The following is a 26,888-nucleotide window of genomic DNA, read 5'->3' as shown; positions in this document are numbered from 1 at the left end:
GATTTTTTTATTCTTCAATTGTTTCTCTCGTCGAAATAAATCAAGTAATTAAATCATTTCAGAGGTAAAATTTATCGGATAATGTGTGATTATTAATTTTATTTCGACGAAAGAAAAAAAACCCTTTGACAAATCACCGACATCCGACACCGCGTTTTTTTATGAATTGTTTTTTTAATCGATCATCGACGGTGGAAATACAGTAACATATCGTGACAACTTTTAAGAAATATTAACAAGATGAAATTATAATATTTCTCTGGTTTTAAATGCGTATCGTCGTAATTCAAAACATTGTTGTAATTCAAAACATCAACGATGATCTAATTTTAGCTCAATCTCGCTCTTTAGCTTAATTTTGATATTTAATTTCAATTTTTTAATTTAATTTTTATTTCAATATTTTGTACGCTACTGGTTTTATCCTGCTGGTTAAAAAGTTGGCCCAAAATCGTCGTTGGTTTAGTCCGTAAGCACCATAAGCCATCGGTCCACGAGCGCCACCCACCTAATATCTACGTTACAATATGTAAAAAAATATAATAATAAGTCTAAATCCATAGATGTCTCTATGGATTAATTCATTAATTAATTAATTGTTAGTTTCGTGTTCTTCAGCCTCTCGAAATACAGCGATTTATGTAATAAAAAAATGCTGCAATGTTTGTATTTAATTGTACCTAGGAAGGCGCTTCGGGGTTTACCTGTTAGGCCTTCCATGTAAAATAATAATAAATAAATATGTATATATCAGTGGCGTGCGGTGAAATTCTCTCTGTTTTTATTATTATTACATACCTCCTTTACGTTTCACTTACGATTACAATTCAGGAAAAAGTTTGCCTCTCATCCGATCGTATTCATACTTTGCCATATTGCTCATTTTAGTCATCAATATAAGTAAATGGATCCTCCGCCATTACGATGGTGCAAAAATATCGTGTAAGACGCGTTTGAAATGTGAATTTCTGAAAAGTGCCTGATGTCTATCCAGTTCTTAGTTTTAAACATAGACGGCGGTAGTAAAATAAAATTATTGATATTTTTATTCGAAATGATATTTTTATATTCAAATTATAGAAGGGTTATGTTTTTAAAAAACTTTTTTGTAGTTTCTTATTGTCACACAGCCTTACTTATGTGTGTGCGAGCAGGATACAAGGGGACTCGGTATGACGTCATCTGTTCCCCTTGCATCTTTCTCGCGCACAAGTAAATAAGGCTGTGCGACAAAAACAGGGAGAATTTCACGGCACGCCACTGTTATGTATGTATCTATAATTTTGTATATATAAATCTTTATTGATAAATTAATGTTTATCCAGTTAAATGATATTTGTTACATATCTATTCTCATCTCTTGGGAAGAAAGGGTTTATATCCAATTTTATGTTCTAAAATAAATAAATATTGCATAAGATACATACATATGTATATACAGTATTTATATATTTATTTCTTAATATTCAAACGAATAATTTTACATAATAAAATAATAAAGAACAATTGTTTACATATAATAAATAGTATATTTTACAAGTTGCAAAACATAATTATTGTTCATACAATATTTCTAAGCCTAAAATTCTACACAGTATAATATTAATTTTTACAAAAATCCTCATTTTCTACTCACTAATACAACATTTACAGTAAAAAATGAACACCAAAATATAAAAAAAACCCAATCATTCTCCAATATAACTTAGGAAACGAACGGGTTTCGAATCACAGTCATACATACGTTGAAAGTTTTCGTTTTAATTCTTTTTGGATAATTTGGATACACAAAATTGACTAGTCATACATATTCAATACGTGAAAGGAACATTTGGTTTTTGCTGTGAATAACCAAAGTCTTCCAGTGGTAACGACTGACCGTTGGCTTGGGACTGAGGATGAGCTATTATTTGTCCTTGTACTAATCTATTTTGACCTTCATATTGAGAATTGTATCCAGAATATTGTGTATTTCCATTCTGCCTGTAGTTTTCATTGTACGTTTGATATTTATCGTCTTGGGAATTTGAGTAAGACTTATCATTCGTTGCGTATATCACTCTTTGTTGGGTATACGGTGGTAGATATTCATTTTGAACACTCTGTAATCCTTTAGTCAAGGCATTGTAATAATCTTGTCTCTCGCGAATCGAATCGATAGCAAATCCTAAAGCAGGAACAACTTCCACTGTAGTATAATCGCCGACGTGTTGTTTTTGTCCATTTATTTCGTACTTTTGATTTGAATGCACTTCAAGTTGGGTCTGAGTTGGATATTGGGTGGGCACTGAATACATTTGTTGATTTGGATATGGGCTATAATTTGGCGCATCATTGTTCTGTATAAGATTTTGATTTTGTTGTTGACTTGAATATTGCAAGTTGGCATTTTGCTTTATGGGAACGTTTACATATTGCGAGTATTGATTAGATTGATCGTTGTTTTGTGATGATCCTGAACTAGTATATATTACAGAACTCGTATCTGCTTGAACTTGGTTTGGATACATGTGGGTTTTAATTGCTGTTTGTTCAGTTGGAGCTCTCTGTTGAGTGACAGAATATGAATATTGTTGTGGCGGGGTTGATTCCGAAGATGCAATGTAATTTGTGCGATACACATTAGCTTCAGGGTTTATTTGAGGACTTTTATTTACGCTTTGACTGAATTGTTCAAATTTTAACTGTTGTTGTTTGTTGTCAGGAGTTGCATGTGCTGTATGAAAGGAGGAGTAGTTAATCTCCTTCTGGAATGAAACTCCAGCCGGAGTTGATGCTATGATTGGCATCGGTTTTTGAGGAATTTGAAGTGGACTATGTTGCTGTACACTTATCAATTGGCCTTCGTTGTGAGTATTACCACTGTGACTTTTTGTTGATTGGAATGCACCTTTGGATTCTGCATAACCTGAGTTTGCGACGGTAGTTTGAACCGTTGTTTGGATGCGCTTCGTCGCTTGGAAGTTTTGTTGTAGTGAATAGTTGACACTTTTGTTTTGATTTGTAAATTTACCATAGTTATAATAGTCTTCGAATTGATTTGGATTTCCTGAAATGGATGACGTAGATACAAAATTACCTTCTTGGGTTGCATTTTCAGCTTTGGCTATTTCTTGTCGATTTTCAATCCGACTAGGAGGACCCTTTCTATTTTGGTATATTGATTGCTGTACGCTGTAGAACGATCCTCCACTGTGATTTTCTGGCCTTTGTACATTTAAATCAGCTGGGTTATTGAAAGTGCTGGGTGTAGAAGCAATCTGGTAATTAGAAGTAGTTTTATCGTTCAAATTTGATTTGTAAGCATTGCTAGTTTTGGAATCAAAGCTTTTAACATCTGAAGATTGATACTGGCTCTGAAAATTTTGATTTTTTGATACACTTTCTTGTTTCTGTACGGATTGTTGTGGTTCAAAGTGTGTAAACTGGGTTGAACTTATTTTTCCTTCATTGTTTCTAGTATTTTGCGATGCAAAATATTGAGATTCAAAATTACTGTTGAATTCGGATTGTTTTTTCTGATAGTTTTCATTGATTGTTTTTTGAGATTCATACAAAGCTTCGGCTGTCGCAATTGGTACCTGTAGATCAGAATTAAAATTCTTCATCAACATTTTCTCCATGAACTTTCTGATAAATGGAACTCCTTGAAATAGAATGGTTTTGTTAGTTTGCGCAGAATTTTGATAGGACATTTCCAATGCAGCTCTAGTCGAGTTGTGTAAATTAAGCAGGAATGATAACATGTCTTTTGGTATACATATCTTCAAAACTCGTTGTTTTTCAACATCACCAGATGGTATTAAATGAGCAGAAAACAATGTCACCAGGTTATTCTTATCTACATCAATACCATTGTCAATGATTTGAGATGAATTGGTTAATGAATTCATTAATGATGTTATGTTTATTTTAGCTGTACTTTCTTGAACGTTGGAATCGGCAACGAGTCTTGTCGGTTTATGTGGAATATTTTCAACATCTGTGGGGATAAATTTGTTTTTGTTTGGGACCACATTATTAGTAATGTAATAATTAGTCTGCGATGCAACGTTTGCTGTGAATTGAGAAGCATTGTTTGACATTTTATCTGAAGTATGATGAGTATTACCATAGTTGTGATTTGGATGTGTGTAAGCAGTATTGGATGAACCTTTTGTGAAACCAGAAGCACTTTCATTAAATGATGATGACGATAATGATGATGAGAAGTCAGATGAAGCTTTAGATGTTTTATCGTATTTAGAATGCTCCAACGGTGGTTGAAGTAGTAAGAAAATCAGCGGTAAAGGCTTTGGAAACTTCGTTTCAGACGTCTGTATAAATGATGTATTATTGATGGATGATTTGATATTTTGCTGTACATTTTTATCACTTACCCCGCTATTGTTGTCTATAGCAGGCACATTAATGGGAAAGTGCACAACTAGAGGTGGTGAAGTTGGTGTATTTGGTACAGGTACTGTATATTGTTTATCATACTGTGAAGGATAAGTAAATTGTTGTTTAGTTACTTTGAGTGCTTGGTTACTACTTGAATCAAATGATTTTTGCAATGATAATCCGCCGAAATTTTCGCGTGTGAAGAAGCTACTGCTTGTACTTTCTTTATAGACTGGATTATGGTTTGCCGGAACCGCTCCTTGATATTGGAGAGTGGATCCTATCATAGAACCACTCGAGTATGAGTCTCTATTAGCATCGATTTTCTTAGTTGAAAATGGCATTGCTAATTTGAAACTGTCTGTCAATTCACTGGCTTGGACATTATTGTTTAACGGCCGTTGAACTTCTGCAAACATACCCTCTGGTGGGTTGTAGGTTTGATAGGTCTGTCTCATTTGTGGCAGGATAGCTGTGTATGGATACATCATTGGATGCATGATCATTTTTTTGATGTCAGCCATCATTGCCAGACCACTCTTCATGGTCAAGGCCTGGTTTAATCCGGAGTATCTCTCTGTATCGACACATCTCACATTCATCCACCAATCGCACACCAGTACTTCTTGGTTGAAAAGTGTGCCATTAGGGCACAAAAATGAGAAGAACCCAGTAGGTGCTGTGTTAGCGCAAACTCTGAAAACTTGACAGCGGGTTTGAGGATCTGCATAATAGCCTGAAACATAGTGTCTTATGTTAAAACAATTTACATAAGAATTATTAATAAGTAAAATCCTCTACTTTTAATAAAGTTTTTTAAGTTAGAGAGGCTTAATTTACAAATATAAAAGATTCCTGCTTTACATGTAGAACTTTTTCCACCCGTCGAAAGTTGTAAAAAGTAAAAGCACAACTTTTTCAGAAAGGTTTGTAGTAAATAGTCTAAGTTAGGTTGACTACTAAATTTGGTGGGTCTAAAATGAAAACTTTGATTTGCCTATAGAGCAAACAAAGAAATAGACATTCATCTTTATGTAATAGACTTTTTATTGTACCTGATGAAATATCATCGTATGGGTGTTGGCATATTAAGTTATTAAATAAAAAAATTTAAAAGAAATGTGTCGGTGCTGTGTTCGATCCGCACGCGGTCGTATTTTTTTCAAATACCTTTTAAATATATTGATTTATATTTAATTGATTAAAATGCTAATAACATCCTACCTACCTACATATAAACAATATAAAACATCAATAGAAAAATTAGTTATTTAATTAATTAATTAAATACATTTTCAATAGATACCGCTAAATGCTTGAGACTTGCCTAGAGGAAACATTGGTATCAAACAGTATATATAGAAGTTTTTTCTTTTGTTATTATATTCGTACATTTAGTTGGCAGTGTTTTAGCTTTGATGTACATATGTTTTTCGAATCGAAACGACTATTATAGTACGGCGAGCGTTATCTTACACATAAACACACACACACAGAATAGCGCTATTATATATACACTACTGTTGTACCCAATGAAATATCATCGCATGGGTGTTGGCATATTAAGTTATTAAATAAAAAAAAATTAAAAAATGTGTCGGTTCTGTGTTCGATCCGCACGTGAACAAATTTTTTTCAAATACATTTAATCTAATGTTTATATTTAATTGTTTCATATGAAAAAATCAATAGTTGACTCTAAATGCTTAGACTTTTTTTTGCTCAGAGGAAACATTGGTAGCAAACAGTATATATACATAGAAGCTTTTTGTTGATCTGTTATTATATTCGTACGTTTTGTTGGCAGTGCTTTTACGGGTCTATCTCACGGGCCCGAATATGAAACGCCCGAAAACGCAAATATCGGAAGGCAAAGATCGAAAATCGAAAGATCACTTAATTTGCGTGAGCAGGATACAACAGGAACAAGAGGAACAGGCTTCTGCAAGAGACAGTATTCTGCACGCGCATCAATACGGGAGGAAAAGCCTGTTCCTTTTGTTCCTGTTGTATTCTGCTCGCGCAAATTAAGTGAGTATGTACCGTTTACCATGCACACTTTTTTTATCTTTCGACTTGAGATCTTTCGATTTTCGATCTTTGCCTTCCGATATTTGCGTTTTCGGACGTTTCACATTCGGGCCCGTGACGGAGACCGCGATATTATTTATGTATGTATACATATATTATGATGGTTATATAGAATAAAAATTACAATTCAGTCAAAAAACATTGATATTCAAATATAAATCCATATATTTCAAGAAAAAATTAAAATTTCATTGCTTTGAAACGATAGGAAAGGTTCATGAATATTGAATTAGAGGAAATATAAAATTTAGCTTCAGAGTATATTATAATAAATACCAGGATTTTTTCCACTGCAGCTGAATGCAGTTCTCGGCACACTGTTGAGTGTCGGATAGTCTCTATCGGGCTCTCCAGGAACTGACAATCTAATATCCCATCCAGTGCCATCGTTCAGCGCGTCGTACTTTCCATCCTGTCCATGATAATGATGCTCATGACTGGAGGAACTTTGCTGCTGATTGGCTAAATGTCTTTGGTCATAGTGGTTATTGTGAATGTGGGACACATCGCACATAACAACCGCGAAGAGAGTAACTTTGGCACACAGCAAAACTGAAATTCAAAATTAAAGTATTTACAGCTAATGTAAATATTTATTGAGAAAATTCATATTGCAGAGTGTGTACTGAGTGAGTTGGGTAAACGTTACGACATACATACATACATAAATGTATCAATCATCGCAATGCAATAATAGCAGACATTGTTTATCGACAATGAATATTTTCATAGAGGCAATGTTCCCACGTGGAGCATGCGTTGGAAAAACATGTTTGTTCTTACCATATATGTATATATTTTTCTTTTTATTATTATTAGATATATTCTCATTGTGTTTATTCAATATTTGCGGAACTTGCAATTTTTAATTGACGTTTATGCGTAACTTATTTATTATGTTGACTACACGGGTACCCAATGTTGTATTCTATGGGATGTTTCTATTTTTATTAAATAGGGAAGTATGTATTACTAAGGCATATGCATGTTACTGCATACATATATATAACAGGATATATGCACAATATTTAGAATGATATATTAAGTATATATTATTGGATTCGATTCTTATTTGTGAGAAGAGGTTGTATAAAATTTTTTTGTTTGAAACAAATGGAAGGGTATAAAAATAACATCCACATAGTTCTTATATGTTCTAATAGAGTTGAAAAATATTTAACAAAAATTCAAACACTTACTATTTTCTTATTTTTATTTTATCTATGTATGTGTAGTAACAATAGATGAAGTTTTGTGATTATGCGAAAATTTGAACTCGAGATTTTGACTGATTCGAACTCAGAATTGATCAATGATCACGCTTTCATAATCTAGAAAAATGTGTGTGTCTGTGTGACAGTGGATTTTTTTGAATACCGATTAAGACTGAAAAATTTTACATGAAATAGAAATTATTAAAAATAGAAGTAGTACTTTTACTCTAGAGAATCGAAGTTTTTTTTATATTTTTCTCAGTATCTTTATTTATATCTTAATTTTTTATATTTATATTTTGATTTATTGAACTGAAATTTAATATCTAGAAGTTTAAGCTTAATATAAAGTTATGTATAAAATTTGGTAATCAATCGTCAACTGGAAGTGGCAGTTTACTTTTGTTTGATTTTTCTTCCACTATTTTTTTCGACCCTTTAAACATGTTAAACTTAAAAATTATACTCCTTAAACCCTTCACAAAAAAATTCAAGTATAATTTTTGTATCAATGTGATAAAAATAAAAAAAAATCACTGAATTTAATAAACTGGAAGTGGGATTTTTTCTTAAAACAATATTTCATTATTTTATTATGACCTTTTAAATTATTTTTATTTTCTTGATATTCACTGTATATAATATTTATTGTGATTTTAAGTAATAAAAAAATTTCGAACAAAATCCGAAAACTGGAAATATAACTTTTATCTTGTGTAAGTTTCCCTACATTTGCGCTCAATTTGTATCGAAAATGGTCTCATAACCAGTATGTGTGAACGTGTATGTATGTTTAATTATCGAATTTTGTTTTGTGACCTTCTTATATTCCTCAAATGAATATATAAAGTCATGGGTTGGTCACATCCAAATTTTTTGATATAAGGCAATACATTTTGAAATTAGAATAATGAAATCAAATTTTGCCACAAAAAGTTTTTGGTCTCTTTTCTTCATTATCATTTTTATTTTATCAAGTAGGAGAAAATCTGAATATTTTTATTATGTTTGAGAAACTTTAACTTTATTTTTAAGAAAAATGAAATATTAACCTTTGAAGGACGGAACGTTGAGATCGAACTAGTGTCCCGAATCGGGGTCGAGTAAGACCCCAGTATTTTTTAATCAAAACACAGATTTTCTCAATACAAATGGGTTCAATATATATCTTATTAATCAGTTTATACATCAACATAAAAAGTTTTAGTCCTATAGCATATTTTTGACTATTTTTGTATTAAAAAATAACGAAAAGCATCTACATGCAAACGCACATAGGTAAGGTCAACAGGCGACTGCATGACTCAATAGCCACACGCTAAAAACGACGAAAATATAGCTGTCTCTTTCTCTCGCATTGATTCAGCAATCAAAAATAATATGCAAGCGAACAGTCAAAAACATGACTTATTGCTACCGCCTTTAAACCATACTTTGGAACGTAGAAACGTATAAATGTATTTTTTTACGATGTACCCCTTTTCTAAATCATACAAAATCTATTAAAATAAATTTCTTTTAGTTCATTCTAGGAATACAAGAAATGTAGGGTGTATAGCTTTGAAAACCACATTGTTATTACGAAAAATTGGGGCACTTGCATACCCTACTTCGGTGAGGGAGGGTAAAATAAAATCAGTACAGTAGGTACACAATTAAAGGAAATTACAAAATCGAGATCGAATTTTACATACATGTCATAAGTATATGTACATATATAACTTGCTGCTGTTCTAATTATTGGTTATGCTAATTTTTGTTACTTACAGTTTTAACTGAGGCATAATAATGTGACTTTTTCCCGCCATTTCACCATCCATATATGGTAGATGTAATAATAATAGAATATAAATCACGCACATACGATTATTATTTATTTGTCATGCAATACCTTGTATGTATGTATGTATATGCTTAATATTGTATGTATTACAACATATATTTACTGAGATCGTGAAGAGATTTATTGTAAATCAAAATATTATAATTTAAAGGAATGTAAATAATAGTTTGTTTTGTACAAAATAAATAACAACCCTATAGGAATATATATAAAGTTCAAGGCTCATATATCACATTCCTAAATTTGTTTTAAGTATTGAAAACATTTTCGCTTCTTCATTTTCTATTTTAAATAACCATTTGCATAATATTCAGAATATAAATAAACATAAACAATTCACCGACTTACGCGTTTTGGACGTTTGATAATTTTGAATTTACATTCTCCACATTTTTTAGCATAAAAGCAAATGTGAATAAAAGCGTTGATTTATCGTACGATGAGTATGAAAATTTTGCGCGGTAATAAAAGTGTCAAACATTTTTTTACGAGAATATTGATCCGACAGGTGTGTAGTCTTATCTCTTTGCGATAATTTTTTTTTTTGATTCTTCTATGTGAGAATTATATGTAGAATAAATTTAGCATAAATTTGCATGGCGAGATACTATTAAAATTTTACGCTCGACAATAAGTCGATATTGACAAATTATTGTTAATTTATCGTTCGAATCAAAATACATTTATATATGTCGAATTTGATTTACGGCCGCTTATTGTAATCGGATACTTATTGTAATATGAATGATGGCAATACTTGGCTATTTTTTTTTGACCGAAATTGTAGGTCAAATTTTGAGGAGCTACAGATTTTTAAGTTTTTGAAATATTTGTCTAAATATAGACATTTTAATATGTATGTAGAAGTTATTCAAAACAAATTAGGTTAGGTTATGTCAAATTTGAGAAGCTTTAAATGATATATTAATGTTTTTGCCACAATAGATGTACTTAATTTATTCAATACACATTAGGTAAGTAAGGCAAAATTTCTTTGTTTTGCTTTACTTACCTAATATGTATTTTAATAATTAATTTTATTTATTTATTTTACTTTAATTAATTAATTTCTTTACGTATTTATATTTCAATGTTGAAATTCTAATTAGATAAAACATATTAGGTGTTAGGTTATGTCAAATTTGAGAAGCTTTAAATGATATATTAACGTTTTTGCCACGATAGATGTTTTAGTATGTACTTTAATACTTTATACTTAATTTATTCAATACACATTAGGTAAGTAAGGCAAATGTGTATTTTAATAATTAATTAAATTTATTTACTTTACTTTAATTTCTTTAATTAATTAATTTATTTGCGTATTTATATTTCAATTTTGAAATTCTAATTCAATAAATCAAACAATATATTGAATACACTTCTTTAACAAATATTTATTATTTTTTTTATATATCACTTTTACGGAAGATTTTTTTATGTCAACATAAAACCCACACCAAATATTAATTTATTTGTTTATTATTTTATTAAAAAGGTGTAAAGCATCAGTTCAAGAATGTTTAATAAGCAATTTAACACTAAAACACACAAATTTAACGGTTTCCTCGGATACATGTATTATATGAACATATTTGCAGTATTATGTAAGTATGTGAAAATGAAATTTATTATTTATATCACTCGTGTATACATATGTATGTATATGTATGTGGTTTGAAACTATTCGCGAAGAATCACTGTTATTCAATGTGTATGCGTGGAAACTCACGTAGTTTTCTTTCCGGCAAAAGCATGATGGTTTTTCGCGGGAAAACCGTGCACTGAATTTTCCCCACACGTCTACGCCGGAAGTTCAACGGTCTCGAACCAACACGAATACTTTTCGATAGTAAATAAGATACTGGGCGCACAATGGATAAACAAATATTATGAGTTTCGGTCGTGGAACGCGCACTACGGGTGCCGGAAAATGGCTGACGATCGACAATCAAAGTTGTTAACTTATATTTATACAAATCCGATCCCACCCGCGAATTGGAAAAAGAGTTAACGCCTTCACATCAGCTCTGGTACTTCTCAAACTGTGAGAAGCACCGGAGAAAAGCCCGACCCAAGTCGATTAAATTGTGGTTTTCTCCAGCATATTGGAAGTTTTTAAGGTTATAAAAGTTGAATTAATAAAAAAAAATACATTAAATTAGAAAGTACCAAATTAAATAGCACTTAAAATGGGTATACATTTACTGCAATGTTTATATTTTGGGTGTGAACCTTTTTTTCGAATAATAAAGGGCGAATACTATTCAAGAAATTGATTTCGCATCGTTTATCCCTCCATCGCCGAAGTGGGGTATGCAAGTGCCCCAATTTTTACGTTTTTCATAATAACTATGTGGTTTTCAAAGCTCCACACCCTACATTTATTGTATTCTTAGAATGAACTACGAGAAATTTATTTTTATAGATTTTGTATGATTTAGAAAAAGGGTACATCGTAAAAAAATACATTTATACATTTTTACGTTCCAAAGTATGGTTTAAAGGCGGTAGCGATGAGTCATGGATTTGCCTGTTCGCTTGCATATTCTTGTTGATTGATGAATAAATGCGAGATAAAGAGACAGCTATATGTTCGTAAGCTATTGTTTTCGTTGACTTTGGCGCGTGGTTATTGAGTCATGCAGTCGCCTGTTGGCCTTACTTATGTGCGTTTGCGTGTTGATGCTTGTCGTTATTATTTAATATAAAAATAGTCAAAAACATGCTATAGGACTAAAACTTTTTATGTTGATGTATAAAATGATTAATAAGATATATATTGAACCCATTTGTATTGAGAAAAGCTGTATTTTGATTAAAAAATACTGGGGTCTTACTCGACCCCGGTTCGGGACACTCGTTCGATATCGACGCTCTGTCTTTAAAAGGTTAAGGGAAATTGCAATGAATACTTATTGTATTTTAGTACCTGCTCTGCCCGTTCATTGAGACTATTTTTGGGTATACCTTTACTGCAGTGTTCGCCAAGTAATATAGATATACATAGTTATTATACTAGAAATAAGAACAATTTAGTTGTAGGTTAGAAAAAAGAAAACAGCTGGTGGTGTTTTTTACAGGGGTGTGCTCATGTACAATGCCTTCCCTGAGTGCTTCAGGTATTTTAAGACCGTGGATGTATTATTGCGAGGTGCAAGGAGACACCTTTGTGAAGGACAGTGCATATACATAAATGTATACATAAAATTTTAGATTTAAGTAATTAAGAATGTATTTTTTAAATTAGCTAGATAACTAAAATTATATATAAATAAATGAATAAATAAATAAGAGAGTTATTTTTGGGCGTTGTTTATATTTTGGGTGTTAACCTTTTTTTTGAATAATAAATGGCGAATACTAGTCAAGAAATTGATATTATTCTCGAATCGTTTAAAGAAAATATGTAACTGCAATGAATACTTATGGTATTTTAGTACCTACTCTGCCCGTTCATTGAGACTATTTTTGTATGAAATTACTATTATTATTAACTAATTTAAAATATTGTCATAGATATATAATACACATAGATCCGCCCTCACGCTTTATACTGGTCTCCCTTTTGGCGCATGCAAAATACATGGTTTCTCTCAGTAGGTAGGTAGGTACCGCTGCGTCGTAGGGAAAAAACCTTTTTTTTCCCAACTTCCCCGCTAGTTAAACCCTCCGCACCCCTCAGTTAGTGAAGACAAGATCTCCGACCAAAATCACACGTCAGGGCCCATCTAGTGTACTATACATCAATGAATATTTTAGAGATTTACGATACAAATTGTTTACTAAACCAACCTAATATATAAAATCCTTAATAATATATTTAATCAGTGGCGTGGAATAGTGGTTAGCATATAATGCTTTCGAGCAGAGTGGCCACGGGTTCGAGTCCCACTAGAATACCGCTGCTGGACCAGAGTTAGCCAATTTTTCTGATTTTCCTGTAAAATTGGCATCTCCTTTCCTATCTCTCTTGCTCATTCAGTGTCTTGAGGTGCACCAATTTTACTATAAAATACTGAAATTTTTTTTCCATATATGTCACTATAGATGTTTGTATGAATTCGCAATGTATAAAATGCTTATGTACATACATTGATTGTATTGTATTGTATCTGTGTAAGTGCACTTTAAAGGCAAGTGTTCATGTTCTATGAAATAAATAAAATTAACGAACAAAAGGAACATGCGAATATTTGCATTTCGTACGTAGAGGTTTCCGCAGCGGGATAGTTTGAGAAGCGCGTTAATTTCAATTTCTTTACGATTGTACGCGAATGAGCGCTCAGATCGAATTATTATACATGCCGAGTTTTTCCTATTACCTACATATTACCACATTATCGATCTCTCGTCTCTTTCTCTCCATCGATGGACTATAAGAGAAGAGTGTGACAGAGATATACATACATACGAATCGGCTTAAATGAAGAAATTGTGTCTAGAAATCGAACAGGATTTTCTTCTTCCTAAAAAGTGATTTAAATAATTTAATAGTTCAATTGCAACACGTTTGTGATGTCATTGCTTATTATTTGTTCATGTTAATTATAATATTTATGAATTCGTTAGGCGAAAAGAGGTTCTAGGGAATGAGATTATTACAAGGTTTTTCTTTTGAAAATTGATTTCGAAAGCAGAATAAATTAAATGAAATCGATAAAAATTAGCTGTTTTCATTGTCAATGTTGGATAATGCACTACCACGATGGTTCTGCCAAATTTCGATTTATATATTTTTATATATGTATGTATTTCCAAAAGTCAAAATCAAACGGGTCATATTAGCATAGCCAGATTAGAAGTCGATTAATCAATTATTCACACGGTCGGTTCATCTTTTCTCCGTTCGAACATCTGTTTTGAATTTTGTCACGTATAAAGAGGCTTTTAAGCCGTGTCAAACTATTGAAGACACCGAAGATTTAATGCATTCTGACCAGAAGAAGAAGGGTCACAGGCCAAATCCTGTTTCGACGATGTCGAAGCAAAGCTTCTATGTGTCGGAAAAAAATTGTACTCGAATGGTGTTTTTTTTTGTCGCAATAAATTAACTATACGTTTATGATTGAAATTCGACATACCAGAAATAATTTATTGTTCTATAGGCGATATCCCATTGTGTTTCAAGGTGTCGAAACGAAAGCATGAATTATTCAGGTGTAGTAAAGTCTCGATCCCAATTTTATAATATCAATTCGAAGATATTGTCTCCGACCGGATCTGGTAGCCCACGTCCATCAGACGAGTTTGGTATTTGTCGCATATTTACATTTTTTTTTCTAAAACTAAATCTTGTTCCAATTTTATTCAATGTCAAGTTGTCAATTTTGTTAATAGCAGAGAAAGTTATTTTATTTTATTATTTTAAATTATTTTAAAAACAACACAACAGAGACTTGACAGGCAGCCTCAAAGCGTCACTGTGGTTATAACACAAATATAAGTATACATGAGACAAGAATAACAAAAATAATAAAAAAATGTTAAATCATTTTAAAAAGCCTGTCAAAAAACAAGAAATATGTATTGTAAAAAAAAATATGAAATAATAATGATAGGCTATGTAGGATACCTGGCATTGAAGAGATCTAAGGAATGAGTAAGTTAAGGAGTCGAACAGCTCTCGAGAGGGGGGAGTTCATGAGCACGTTTGCTTTAACCCTAATTGGCAACAATATATCATGCTTTCGTTTTATGTACATTACCAGTTTATAGTCTTCATTGATTTTGATTCGAAAATATTAACTGTTATGTATGTACAACTGTTCAACTATGTAATATGTGTAGTTAAGTAGGGGCGGTAGTAAGGCGCGCTTGGATAGTCGATCGTCTGATGATTCCGTTGTAATGTTTAATGATGAAACTACTCCAGCTTCATTTGCTGATACATACATAAAATGCTCGGATACATTTGCTTACTTTAATGAGATCTAACCCACGTATGTATGTCGGTAAAAATCAAAGCCATCGGAAGAGGGGAAGTGGTTCAAAATCAGCTCACAAATTTCGTACGGTTAGGAAATTCATTAAACTAACAATTTCTTGTAAAATTAGAACTAAGATATGCCTTTTTTATTTTAATGGTTACTGGGTAAGTGACCTTTATTAATTTTACACATTGTTCACGTTGTAAGTATTTATAATTTACATTTAATAATTTAATTTATTAGGATTTATTATTTAATTATTGAGAAAGTTCAAAAAGCATTTCTTCGTTTCTTATATAGGAAGCAGTATGGGTATTACCCATATCTCTACCCTACTCGTTTCCTTTTGGGCACGCTTGGGTATAATTACCTTGAACTTCAGAGAAACTTCTCATTAATTCGTTTTGTTCTCCAACTTCTACGTGGTAGTGCGTCATGCCCCGTCGTTGCTGGAACAGTTGGGACTTTACCTGCTTAATAATTATGTGCGTGGTAGACATCATCATTTGATGGTTGTGCCCCCTTCTCGCATAGTTACTTATCGAATCGCTCCTATTCCAAGAGCTATCCAACTTCTCAATGAAACCGTTGCTGCTGAGCCTGAATGTGATATTTCCCACATCAGTGAGCGTTGGTTATCGGAGATTATTTTAACTGAAAATTTATTATTTTAACAGTTGAGCTGAAAAGTTCATAGGCTAGCATAGAAAAAATCTTTTTTTTGTTAGAATTTGATTTTATTATTCAATATAGTTGCCTTCGAGGGCGATACAAAGATTATAGCGGTCATACAATTTTTTGATACCATTTTTATAGTACGATTTGTCTTTAGCCTCAAAATAGGCTTCAGTTTCGGCGATTACCTCTTCATCGGCGCAAAATTTCTGCCCAGCGAGCATCCTCTTGAGGTCTGAGAACAGGAAAAAGTCGCTGGGGGCCAGATCTGGAGAATACGGTGGATGCAGAAGCAATTCGAAGCCCAATTCATGCAATTTTGCCATCGTTTTCATTGATTTGTGACACGGTGCATTGTCTTGATGAAACAGCACTTTCTTCTTCTTCAAATGGGGCCGTTTTTCCGTCAAACGCTCCAATAACGCTACGTAATAGTCGCTGTTTATGGGTTTTCCCTTTTTAAGATAGTCGATGAATATTATACCATGCGCATCCCAAAATACCGATGCCATAACCTTGGCAGCCGACTTTTGCGTCTTTCCACGCTTTGGAGTCACTTCATCACGTGCAGTCCATTCGGCTGACTGTCGATTGGACTCCGGTGTGAAATGATGGAGCCATGTTTCATCCATTGTCACACATCGATGCAAAAATTCGGGTTTATTACAATTAAACAGCTCCAAACAATGCTCAGAATCATCAATTCGTTGTTGTTTTTGGTCGATTGTGAGCTCGCGCGGCACCCACTTTGAACAGAGCTTTCGCATACCCAAATATTCATTCACGATATGTCCAACACGTTCCTTTGATATCTTTAGGGTCTCAGCTATCTCAATCAATTTCACTTTACGGTTATCCAAAATTATTTTGTGGACTTTTTTGATGTTTTCGTCGGTAACAGCCTCTTTGGGGCGTCCACTGCGTGCATCGTCCTCGGTTCTCATTTCGCCTCGTTTAAACTTAGCAAACCACTTCTCAACGGTTGATTTTCCTGATGCAAGGTCCGAATAATGTTTATCAAGCCAAACCTTGGCTTCAATAGTATTTTTTTTCGCCGAAAAACAATGCTTTATTAACACACGAAATTCCTTTTTATCCATTTTTTCAAACTAATAAAAGTTGCTTCACTCAAAATGCTATAACTCACAAACTAATAGTACGACAGCTGTCAAATTTATACACGTGTCTTTTTAAGGTTACGGCTAACTAAAAATCATATGAATTTAATACTAGTAGCGCTATCTATGTGTCAGCCTACGAACTTTTCAGCCCACCTAATATTTGTCTGGTATCCTGCACTCATCATTATTTTCATAATCGAATGTGATGCATGAGTAGAATTTTGATCTTCTCCCTTTCATTTGGGCCTCGCAGGGATGTTTTGTATTTGTGGCTGGCCCTAATATGTATGTATGTATAGGTATATATGTACATAGGTGCTGGCTATAGGTGCAAGATATTCCCTACTTTGTATTTCATTATTTGATATTTTTACTATTGCTCTTTTATGATTATGTATAAATGTATTTTTTGTCTTTGTATAGGTATATAGTATGTATATATTTTTATTTTTCTTATCTCTCTGTATTTTTTCAACCATTGTTGCGCATTAGGTTGCGACAATGTAATGCGACAATGATCCTTAAAAAAAATAAATAAATAATGTTTTTCTCACTTAAATGCTAATTTTTTAGGCATAGTAGTGGAAAAGGTTTAAAAAATTATTTTAAATTTGTGAGCAACTCACCCATAAGTCGCGTCAATTTTTCTTTCGAAAAGTAGAATATTTATCGTTTAAAAATGGGTGTATAAACACTAACTTGTATTTAGTCAATTACACCTAGAAATATGAAACGTCTATAAAATCCCGTACATCATGCCATATGTCAAGCATATATGTACATTTGTATATGTATATGTACATGCAAGGTCTCACCAAACCTCTGGCATCCTCAAATTATGTGAGTCAAATAAAATTGCGTATAGGTAAAGATCAAATGTTTCGCGAGTGGCAGTTAACTGTTTAAAGACATATTTTTGTAATTAAAGAAACTTGTTAGTATGGTTTCATCAATTACTTGGAACATCTTTAAAAGTTGTGCAAAATATAGAAACAATTGTTGAAAAAGAATGTTAATTTTATTTTGATAATATTATCATAAATAGGATACAATAAAATAGCGTCATCTTAGGTCATTTAATACATTATATTATAATTAAAAATGCAATTCTTAATGGCTTTCGACTGTATGGATAAATCACGCTTTTAAATTATTACATCGATATTAACATAACAATAAATAATAGATGTTGAAGTATAGAAAAACAAAGTGAAAAAAAAAAAAATCAAAACATGTTCAATATAATTTTCTCGTGCCGGAAAACTTTTTGAAAATCATTTTATGTATCTGAAAAATATTCGGAATTCATTGAATTTATTTAAATGTCTTCACTAATCAACAGATTTATGCGACATCGATAATTTACATAGTTAATGATCAATTATAATAATTAATGTATTCCATAAATAAAAGCCATAGTAGTTTTATAGGCGAAAAAAATCAATAGCATTAAGAGATTCCTTACAACAATAGAATTGTCTTTTTATTGTTAAAAAATTGAATATTTGACAATGTACCTGTCATGTTAACAATGTGGCGATTTCTTGTAATACTATCCTTTACGTTGCTATGTAAGTTATTAATGACATGAAAAACACATTTTTTTAACAATTCCTACTTTTCCTATATGTATTTGCAAATATTTAAGAAACAAGTAATTCTGCAATTTTATAAAATAAAATAAAATAATTTTGTTATGGTATATGTCACGGTGAATTTATAATTTCACTGACGTTTCAGTGAAATCATAGCCAGTTTTTTTTCACTGGGTATAGTTTAGTGAAATCATATCCAATTACATTTTAACTGACCCCTTTCAGTGAAATTATAATTGTTGACACTAGAATGACAGTGCGTCGCCGACACGAATCGCGCCACCCACGTCACAACCCCACCACAGCCCCACAACCCCGCTCCTGCCTATTCCCACTCTCCTCATGGTCCACTATCAGTTTCTATTTGGCTTTTTTTGATGCCACGTGTGTGCCACATATTTATTTAAGGTTAGGTTAGGTTAGGTTAAATTAGGGTTGGTTTATTTTATTTAAGGCTAGGTTAGGTTAAGCTAGGGTTGGTTTTATTTGTTTAAGATTAGGCTGTTAGGGTTGGGTAGTACGTTGTTATTCGAATTACAAATTCACTGATATTGAGAAGTATACAGCAACATGCAGAAAAATCGCATCACTTTCAATTGTTCGATGTTTTCGATTTTTTTTAATTACATGAAGCTATACACAAGTTTTTTTGGTTTTATTATTTGATTTCAACTATTTAACATGTTTTACGATTAAAAAAGATTATTTATATTTTTAAATTATGGCGAGATACGAATTTTAAAAAAACATGTACAATAGGGCATTTTTCTTATATGTATTTCAAATGTCTCTAGCTAAAATAATACTACAGTAAATATTTTTCTATGAATAGTCAATACATAGTCAATGGACTTATGACAACAATAAATAGTAATATAATAATTACTAGACAACCGTCTTGCATTTATGACGGTAGTGATACCTGCCGACACGGACAATACGACTTTTTTTAGAATGTAGTATGTCGTATGTAAATTTTTAATTCTATTATTATATCCGTACTCACTGTCAGTGACATTATAATTTCACTGACAATAACAGTTTCACTGTAACATACATATGTATGTACATACATCTAATATATAATTTCTAAAGAGACTTTGTATATATGTACAATGTAACCTTCGTTCGTTGGTTCGAAGACGAAACATTTGATTTACTTTTTTTTCGATTCATAGGCGCCAATTCGATTTCCCGAGGGCGAAGGCTACGGGGGGCGCCGGATTCTGGTATACATATAATTTCGAAAGATACTTAGTATATATGTACATATGTTTGTTTGTTCATGACAGTCAATTTAATAAAATATTAATAAATTAAAAACTATTTGAATAAATTTAATAAAATGTTTACTATTAGATTAGTCATGTTAAAGCGGTTTATATTACAAATACCGAGCGAAGCCGGGTAAAACCACTAGTATGTATGTATATAAATAGAGCAACAGTTGATAGCGTGCATATAAATCGGATCCGATTTATTAACTGTGGGAAATAAATACGACATAGTTTTATTTAAAATATTGAATGTCAAAACCAAATCACGCAAATACGCGGGAAAAACACTGCATTTCGGTATTTAATCAGAAAAACTTGCTGAAAAGGGGCGAGAGCGTGGCAATTTGCTTCGGCAACGACACATACGATTAAAAAGTATTAATAAAAAATCATGACATAATTATCATAATTTCAATGATATTGCCGCTTATAAATCCCAGTTATAGAATTTATTTAAATTTGTTCCATGCCGAAAAGAAATTATGACCATCACTGGCAAATGTCGAATGCCTCCGTCGCCCACGCATTATATGAAAAAAAATATTCGCTAAATACGCAATAAATTTAATATTCGGTCATATTCTCGGCTTAATTAACCGCTTAAATGTCGCATCGTGTTCGAGACGATTTATGTCGACTAATTAAAAAATTTTACAGCGATATTTTTCATACTTTCCGCATTGTTTATAATATTTGATTGACGCCGTTCGTATATCACTTTGTTAACCGTTTAATTATCCGAACGCTCGATTTTACGGTCGAAACGCGGCGGGTGGTTCAAAAAGATCCGAACAAACGTCTAAATTCAGACATGGAGGCATCGTTTGCATTTTTAAATCGACCGTTGGCATATTGATTGGGTGTAATATCTTTTTTTCGCGTTTCGTACGTTCGATAAATTCAACGCGAACATTATGATGTCAAATTTATGGATTTGTTTCAATATTGCATATGTCAAACACAGTTTGACAATGAGACGCTTAGAACCGTTCCAATTTTCAATGTTGACTTATTGAGAATTTATTGTCAATAGAATTGTCGTCATTTGGCCCAATTTTTCAGATTATTTTGGTTTTTTTTATAAGTGTAAAACTCTTGTTGAAAGTATGCATCAAGAAAGTCTATTCTTAAGGATATGTATTAACGATAAAAAGCACTCTAAATTCGACATTATAGTAATAATACTGACATCACTAAGAAATAGAATGAATTTTACATTGTGTAAATAATAATTAGTTGGCCTGGTGATTTACAGTCGGTGCATAATGTTGAGTCAAAATTGTGCGAAAAATGTACGAAATTTTGTGTGAAGTTTCGTAAATTACTGTCATGAACGTAATTATTGTTGATTCCAATGATGTTGATGATGAAATAAATTAATTCTTTTAAATGATGACTCTGGTATTGAGTTTCTTGACCATGTACTATGTATGTTTTTCTTTAAAGAATGTACGTTTATATGTAGAGTGAACTTAAAAAATGATGTTTCGACTTTAAAATGGCAAGAATTTCCATTGCCTAAAATTTTGGAGAAAATAAATAAGCTTTAATTTATGTGTACTAATTTTTTGTATGTATATTAATAGAAATATATTTGCTGATTTGACTCTCATTATGTGACTTGTAGTTATTGGAATTCAAAATGTGGACTTTGCTTTACATAATTGTCATTGATATTTATTTAACAATTTTTTAATTTATTTTTTTATTCAATTTATTTATTTATTTTTAATACACAAGTATACTGCAGTGTCTTTACAGGTCACCCCAATATGACATATAATAATAATCTTGTACACTCATCTTAAAGGTCGCTGATATTCAGATAAAGAAACTCACCAATTTACCTACATATATATTAATAGTTGAATATTAAATATTTTTACATTTACATATATTTATGTATATTCGTTTATGAATATATGTATCTGTACTTTAAGATTTTTTTTCAATTTTTGATGATTATACATATATTGTATATATATGTAAAATAAAAAAATCGTCAGATTTTGTTTTTCATCTGTCAATGTGTGGATATTTCGTGTGAAAATTCGTCTATGGCATGCGCTTTTTCGTTCGGACAATATTGATTGAACACGTGGAAATTGCGAGTTTTTCATTTGGGAAAGTCTCGTGGCGATTTCTCACAGGCATTATATGGAAAATGAAATAAAATAAAATAACATCAACGTCAACTGCCGAACGATTGTTTTGTAACTGTGTCGATACAAAACATCACTAATAAGTAGTACTAACTAATACGCTCGTAAATTTTTCGATCGGAAAAATTGTTATTTGCTCGTGCGAATTTTCCACTTCGACACTCTCGACAAAGGGACTGTGAGGCAACTTTTTGGGATTCATTTCCACCTGCTAAATTGAGGCTGACATTAATCCGCTATGTATTTATGTATTTTTGTAGACAGCTGGACAAAAAGGGGAAAAAATGTAGGGACAAAACGAATTTTAACACGAGTAATATGGAATGCCGGAAAATATGTGATACCACAGAAAATGCATTGTTTACGGAAAAATATACATCACGGTGTAAATGGTATTTTTGCACAATGAAAATAAAAATCACAGACACAATTTTCATCTAATAATAGAAGCCTAACATATAAAATAATTTTATGAAATCATACATGATATTAAAAATTGTTCAACGTGAAGGTTTAACTTAATGAAAATTTACACAACGAACTGAAATTTCATTTACATTTATTAGTTTCTAACAATCATAATTTTGTCTGAATATTTAGTGCATTTTGGAATATCTATTTGTGGTTAAAATATTAAATATAAAAACACGGATAAAATTGTAGTCTTTCAGTGAAAGATGTTTTCAGTGCCAATTTTTATACATCAAAAATATAAAGTTGATATAAACGTTCGTTAGAATAGCTTTTTCTTAATTTACTTCTATTATATTATTTAACTTATGAAATTCGTATATATATGTATGTTTGTATTGTAGATTTATCGATGTATCTCTAATTTTTACCGAAATAATTAAGATAACTGTTACATATGGTATATGATTCTAAAAAGAATTGTTTAAAACTAAAAAATATGTAAGAACAATATTCAGATCTAAAGATGATATAAAGATCATCTTTACATATTGCACAGGTAATATGGTAGGCATTTACATATATGTATACCAATAGAGATCTTCCTATAGACAAACCGGCAGTCAAGTCTTTATAAATTTGTCTGACATGGTTTCTGAGATAGTATAAACTTGTAGTTTCGATATACATATTTATGTAGACAAGTCTCGAAGGGTCTGTCGTAGCGTCTTTAAACACTTGTTTGTGAAATCTATGGGTAAATCCTCTTATGGGTTTCGATTAGGTCGGTTCATTAAGTCATCATCAAGAAGTCTGTCAACAGACAGTGTCTCCATATATCGAACCACTTGTTTGTAAAATCTGTAGCTGAATCTTCTTATGGTTTTTTTTTTGATTTTTGATTTTTAAATGCTTTTTATTATTACTAAATTATGTTCACAATACGTCTCATATCTATTTTAATAGTTACTAATCTACTGATCATTTTCTATTTTACAATTTTAATTTAATTTTGTTAGTAATCATAGTATTATATTATTCTAATGTTAATGTACAGCATAATATGAAAAAGAGCTCAAAAACCTATTTACAATTCTTATACATAAATGCTCATAATATATCTGATACATAATATTAATTAAAGATTGTGTTTAGGTAATATGTGTGGGTTCATTAAGTAGTGAAACATATTGTTGGCTTCAGGATCCAAATGAAAGGCCAAAGTCGCTTCACAGTATTTATTAAACGATTCAGGAGGTCCACACGTAACCACCGCTCACTCCAGAATACTTGATCTACCGTGTGTACCTATTTATAAGGGACACGTTGCTCAGCATAGCATCCCCGGTCCGTTGGCGTGTCTATTGTCTAGGCACGTAGGTCTACCAGCACTCGACCCGTTCTGTGAGAGCCCCAGAGTATCCTTTGTTCGGGCTCTTGCTGAGTCCCGTTAGCCTAATCTGGGGTCTCTTTTTTTTACCCACGAATACACAGACAGTGAATATTCTCGTCCATGTCTCCACGTTACAATATTGTATATTTAGTAGTACCTAAACCGTGGGACCTACCTGACGCAATAAAAGCATGACCGTATACGGATGACCATTCCATTGTCAAAACACATTTTACGACAACATTTCGAAGGAGATAAAATGCTCGTTATGTCGCCGCGGAAGAGTTATGGTATTGGATTTTAATTTGGCCATTGATTGATTTTAAATTTAGATGGGTCACTCGGCTAATTTATTCAGACGCCATCTTTAAAAGCGGAACACGCGAACGAAAGGTCACCGTATTGTAATGGCGATACACTTTATTATGCCTCGAATGTTTTATATAATTTATATAATACGCCGAGGCGTGTATTTATCGGGTGTATTGTGCATCGGAGTCGATTGTCGGCTGAGGTGTTGAATCGCGTTTAGTAACTGATTTATGGCCGCCATCTTGTCGCGTAAATCATACGCACTTCAAAGGGCTTTTCGGGAACGTGTTTTTATCGGCGGCCATAAATAAAAGTTTCGCGGCAAAATCTTATCAGCCCGGCTTTGAAGGGTTATTTCGAAATTAATTTGTTTGTTCAAAATCTACGCGCTTATGACATGTCGATTATTTTCGTTTGAAGTCTTCATTTTTTTTTTATTTGAAATCATTTACAATTGAATACAAGGAAAATTCGTACAAGAAAGTTATCAACAAGGTGTGAAATATTAAATAACTATTATATTTTTTATATACCTATACAAATATATAAATATGTAACTGTGTAAGTTCCTACGTATGTATATGAAAAAAAAGATCAATGTGTTTTGCCAGTGATGATATTTTTATTTTTTATTTTATTACATATGTATATAGCAACCAGCAGCGTGGAATAGTGGTTAACATATTATGCTTTCGAGTGGAGTGGTCACGGTTCGATTTCTACTAGTAGCTGTTGGCTAGATCTTGGTTTGTTACTCCAGGTCGATCGTTTCCTGTTAGAGTTTGCCAATTTTTCTGATTTTCATTGAAACGGTTCCCGTAAATTGGCATTTCCTTTCCACTCTATCTTGAAAATCTCAAGCTATTCAGCATATTGGAGTTCGCTAATTTCTATAATAAAATGCTGCAAAATTTCTCCATAGATTTAACTGGATGATGTTTGTGTTACATAAAACATTCTTCGCATTATATAAAAATACTTCGTATTATATAAAAATATTCATTATATAAAAATACTTGTATTAATTGTATTAGTACATAAATCGCTTTGAAGCTATCTGTAAAGGCAAGTGTACATATATTATATGTTCGATTGAAAAAAAAAATACATCATATAGACAAGAGTTACCCCAACGCGACACATATGGTTAGATAATTTTTGTACATATTACTAATAACTAATAACAATTTTTCAAACATACCAGGACATGGAATACAATAGAGACATATATTGTATCATTTTATAAGATTCAAAAAATTCGAGATTTATATCATTATGCGAGAATTATATCATTTTATAAGATTCAAAAAATTCGAGATGCTAATAAATCAAATTTGAGAGAAACTGAGAGGGAGAATACATATTTATTGGATCCGTCACAACAATTAAGCTAGACTAATTAGTAAATTCTAACAGGAGACAGTCTATCTGTGTTTTTTAATAATCACAAGATCTTGCGAGCAGCATATTTGCACGGGACATGAACCCATGACCTTTCCATCGGTATGTAAAAGCTCTGCCAGTGCACTAGGCTGTGGGTTTGTGTATATGTGTATGGATGTGAAACTTGAACATTGAACGCCAAGCTGCTACAAGATGCTTAAGTCCAATGATGGCATAACGAGGCGAGATAAGAAACGGAATACGTGGTTGGGAAGTATGACAAGGGTAGTGAATATACATAGTAGAAAGAGTGAAGAGATTGAAATGGCAATGGGCGGATTAAATAGCTAGAAGAATGGGCGACAGGTACCCGAGAGAATGTAAAAGAGAGTTTTGTGCAAAACAGAGAACTCAAATACTCGTTACTGAGATGGAAGAATGGAAATGTATTGAGGAGGCCTTCATCCAGCAGTAAATTGTGAGTGGCTATAGATCATGATGAATGTACATATGTATATTTAAATTCACGGCTGTTTGAAGTAGGGAAAAACTACGCGATTCCTATTGTCCAGCTAAGGTGTTCTAACCAGTAGGTATTGCTTTTTTTGGAGGTTTGCATATACATATATCAAAGTTTTTGGACCAATACGAATCGAGATTTAGAGTTTGATACTGCAAATATTATTGAAATGAAATATATGTATATGATATTAGCATAAGCCGCGCACTAAAAATGTTCGCCTTTTAAAATCGCTATGAAGACTATCTTTTGCATATTTATATCCCACTATTATTTTGGGACACCTGCCGGCGGAGAATCTCCCCGATGACCGTGAAGGCAAAGAAGAGCATTATATGTAAGATCAAATATGTTAGCAAGATGGTTTTAAAAGATTTAAGACGGTTAACAAGACCACTCCAGTATAGAGAGAATATTATTTCTGTCTTTTTTTACTAGTCTCTATACTGGAGAACTAAGCAGGAGACAATTAAGAGAATACCTCTGAGAATAATCAGCCTACAAAGGTGTCGCAGATGTTTGTGGAAGGATACATGCCTCACTTTGAGGCTATTTTCAGGATGATAGCGGCCTCCCTA

At 32.2% G+C, this 26,888-nt stretch overlaps 2 protein-coding genes across 2 annotated transcripts in view; both read right to left on the bottom strand.

Moving 5' to 3' along the window:
* Nucleotides 1–26,888, bottom strand: part of LOC143916525 (uncharacterized) — an 80,871-nt gene that overhangs the window by 28,835 nt on the left and 25,148 nt on the right. The window lies entirely within an intron of this gene.
* On the bottom strand, nt 1,418–11,471 carry LOC143916523 (uncharacterized). The gene is made up of 4 exons (XM_077437661.1): nt 11,264–11,471; nt 6,751–7,026; nt 4,380–5,119; nt 1,418–3,581 (listed from the first exon to the last, which is right to left on the bottom strand). Exons 1-4 carry the CDS (start codon nt 11,286–11,288, stop codon nt 1,812–1,814), a joined length of 2,811 nt encoding a protein of 936 aa, XP_077293787.1. The 5' UTR covers nt 11,289–11,471; the 3' UTR covers nt 1,418–1,811.

The sequence above is a fragment of the Arctopsyche grandis genome, chromosome 9, assembly GCF_051622035.1.
Source record: "Arctopsyche grandis isolate Sample6627 chromosome 9, ASM5162203v2, whole genome shotgun sequence".
Classification (NCBI taxonomy): Eukaryota; Metazoa; Arthropoda; class Insecta; order Trichoptera; family Hydropsychidae; genus Arctopsyche; species Arctopsyche grandis.
This window is presented reverse-complemented; position numbering and strand designations above follow the sequence as displayed.

Excerpts from the sequence above, each read along its gene's own strand:
- LOC143916523 (XM_077437661.1), bottom strand. The coding sequence starts at position 11,288 with ATGCTTTTGCCGGAAAGAAAACTAC. Across the intron at positions 7,027-11,263 it reads TTTGCCGGAAAGAAAACTAC|TTTTGCTGTGTGCCAAAGTT; the intron begins GTGAGTTTCCAC and ends TTTGAATTTCAG. Across the intron at positions 3,582-4,379 it reads CTATAGACAACAATAGCGGG|GTACCAATTGCGACAGCCGA; the intron begins GTAAGTGATAAA and ends TCTGATCTACAG.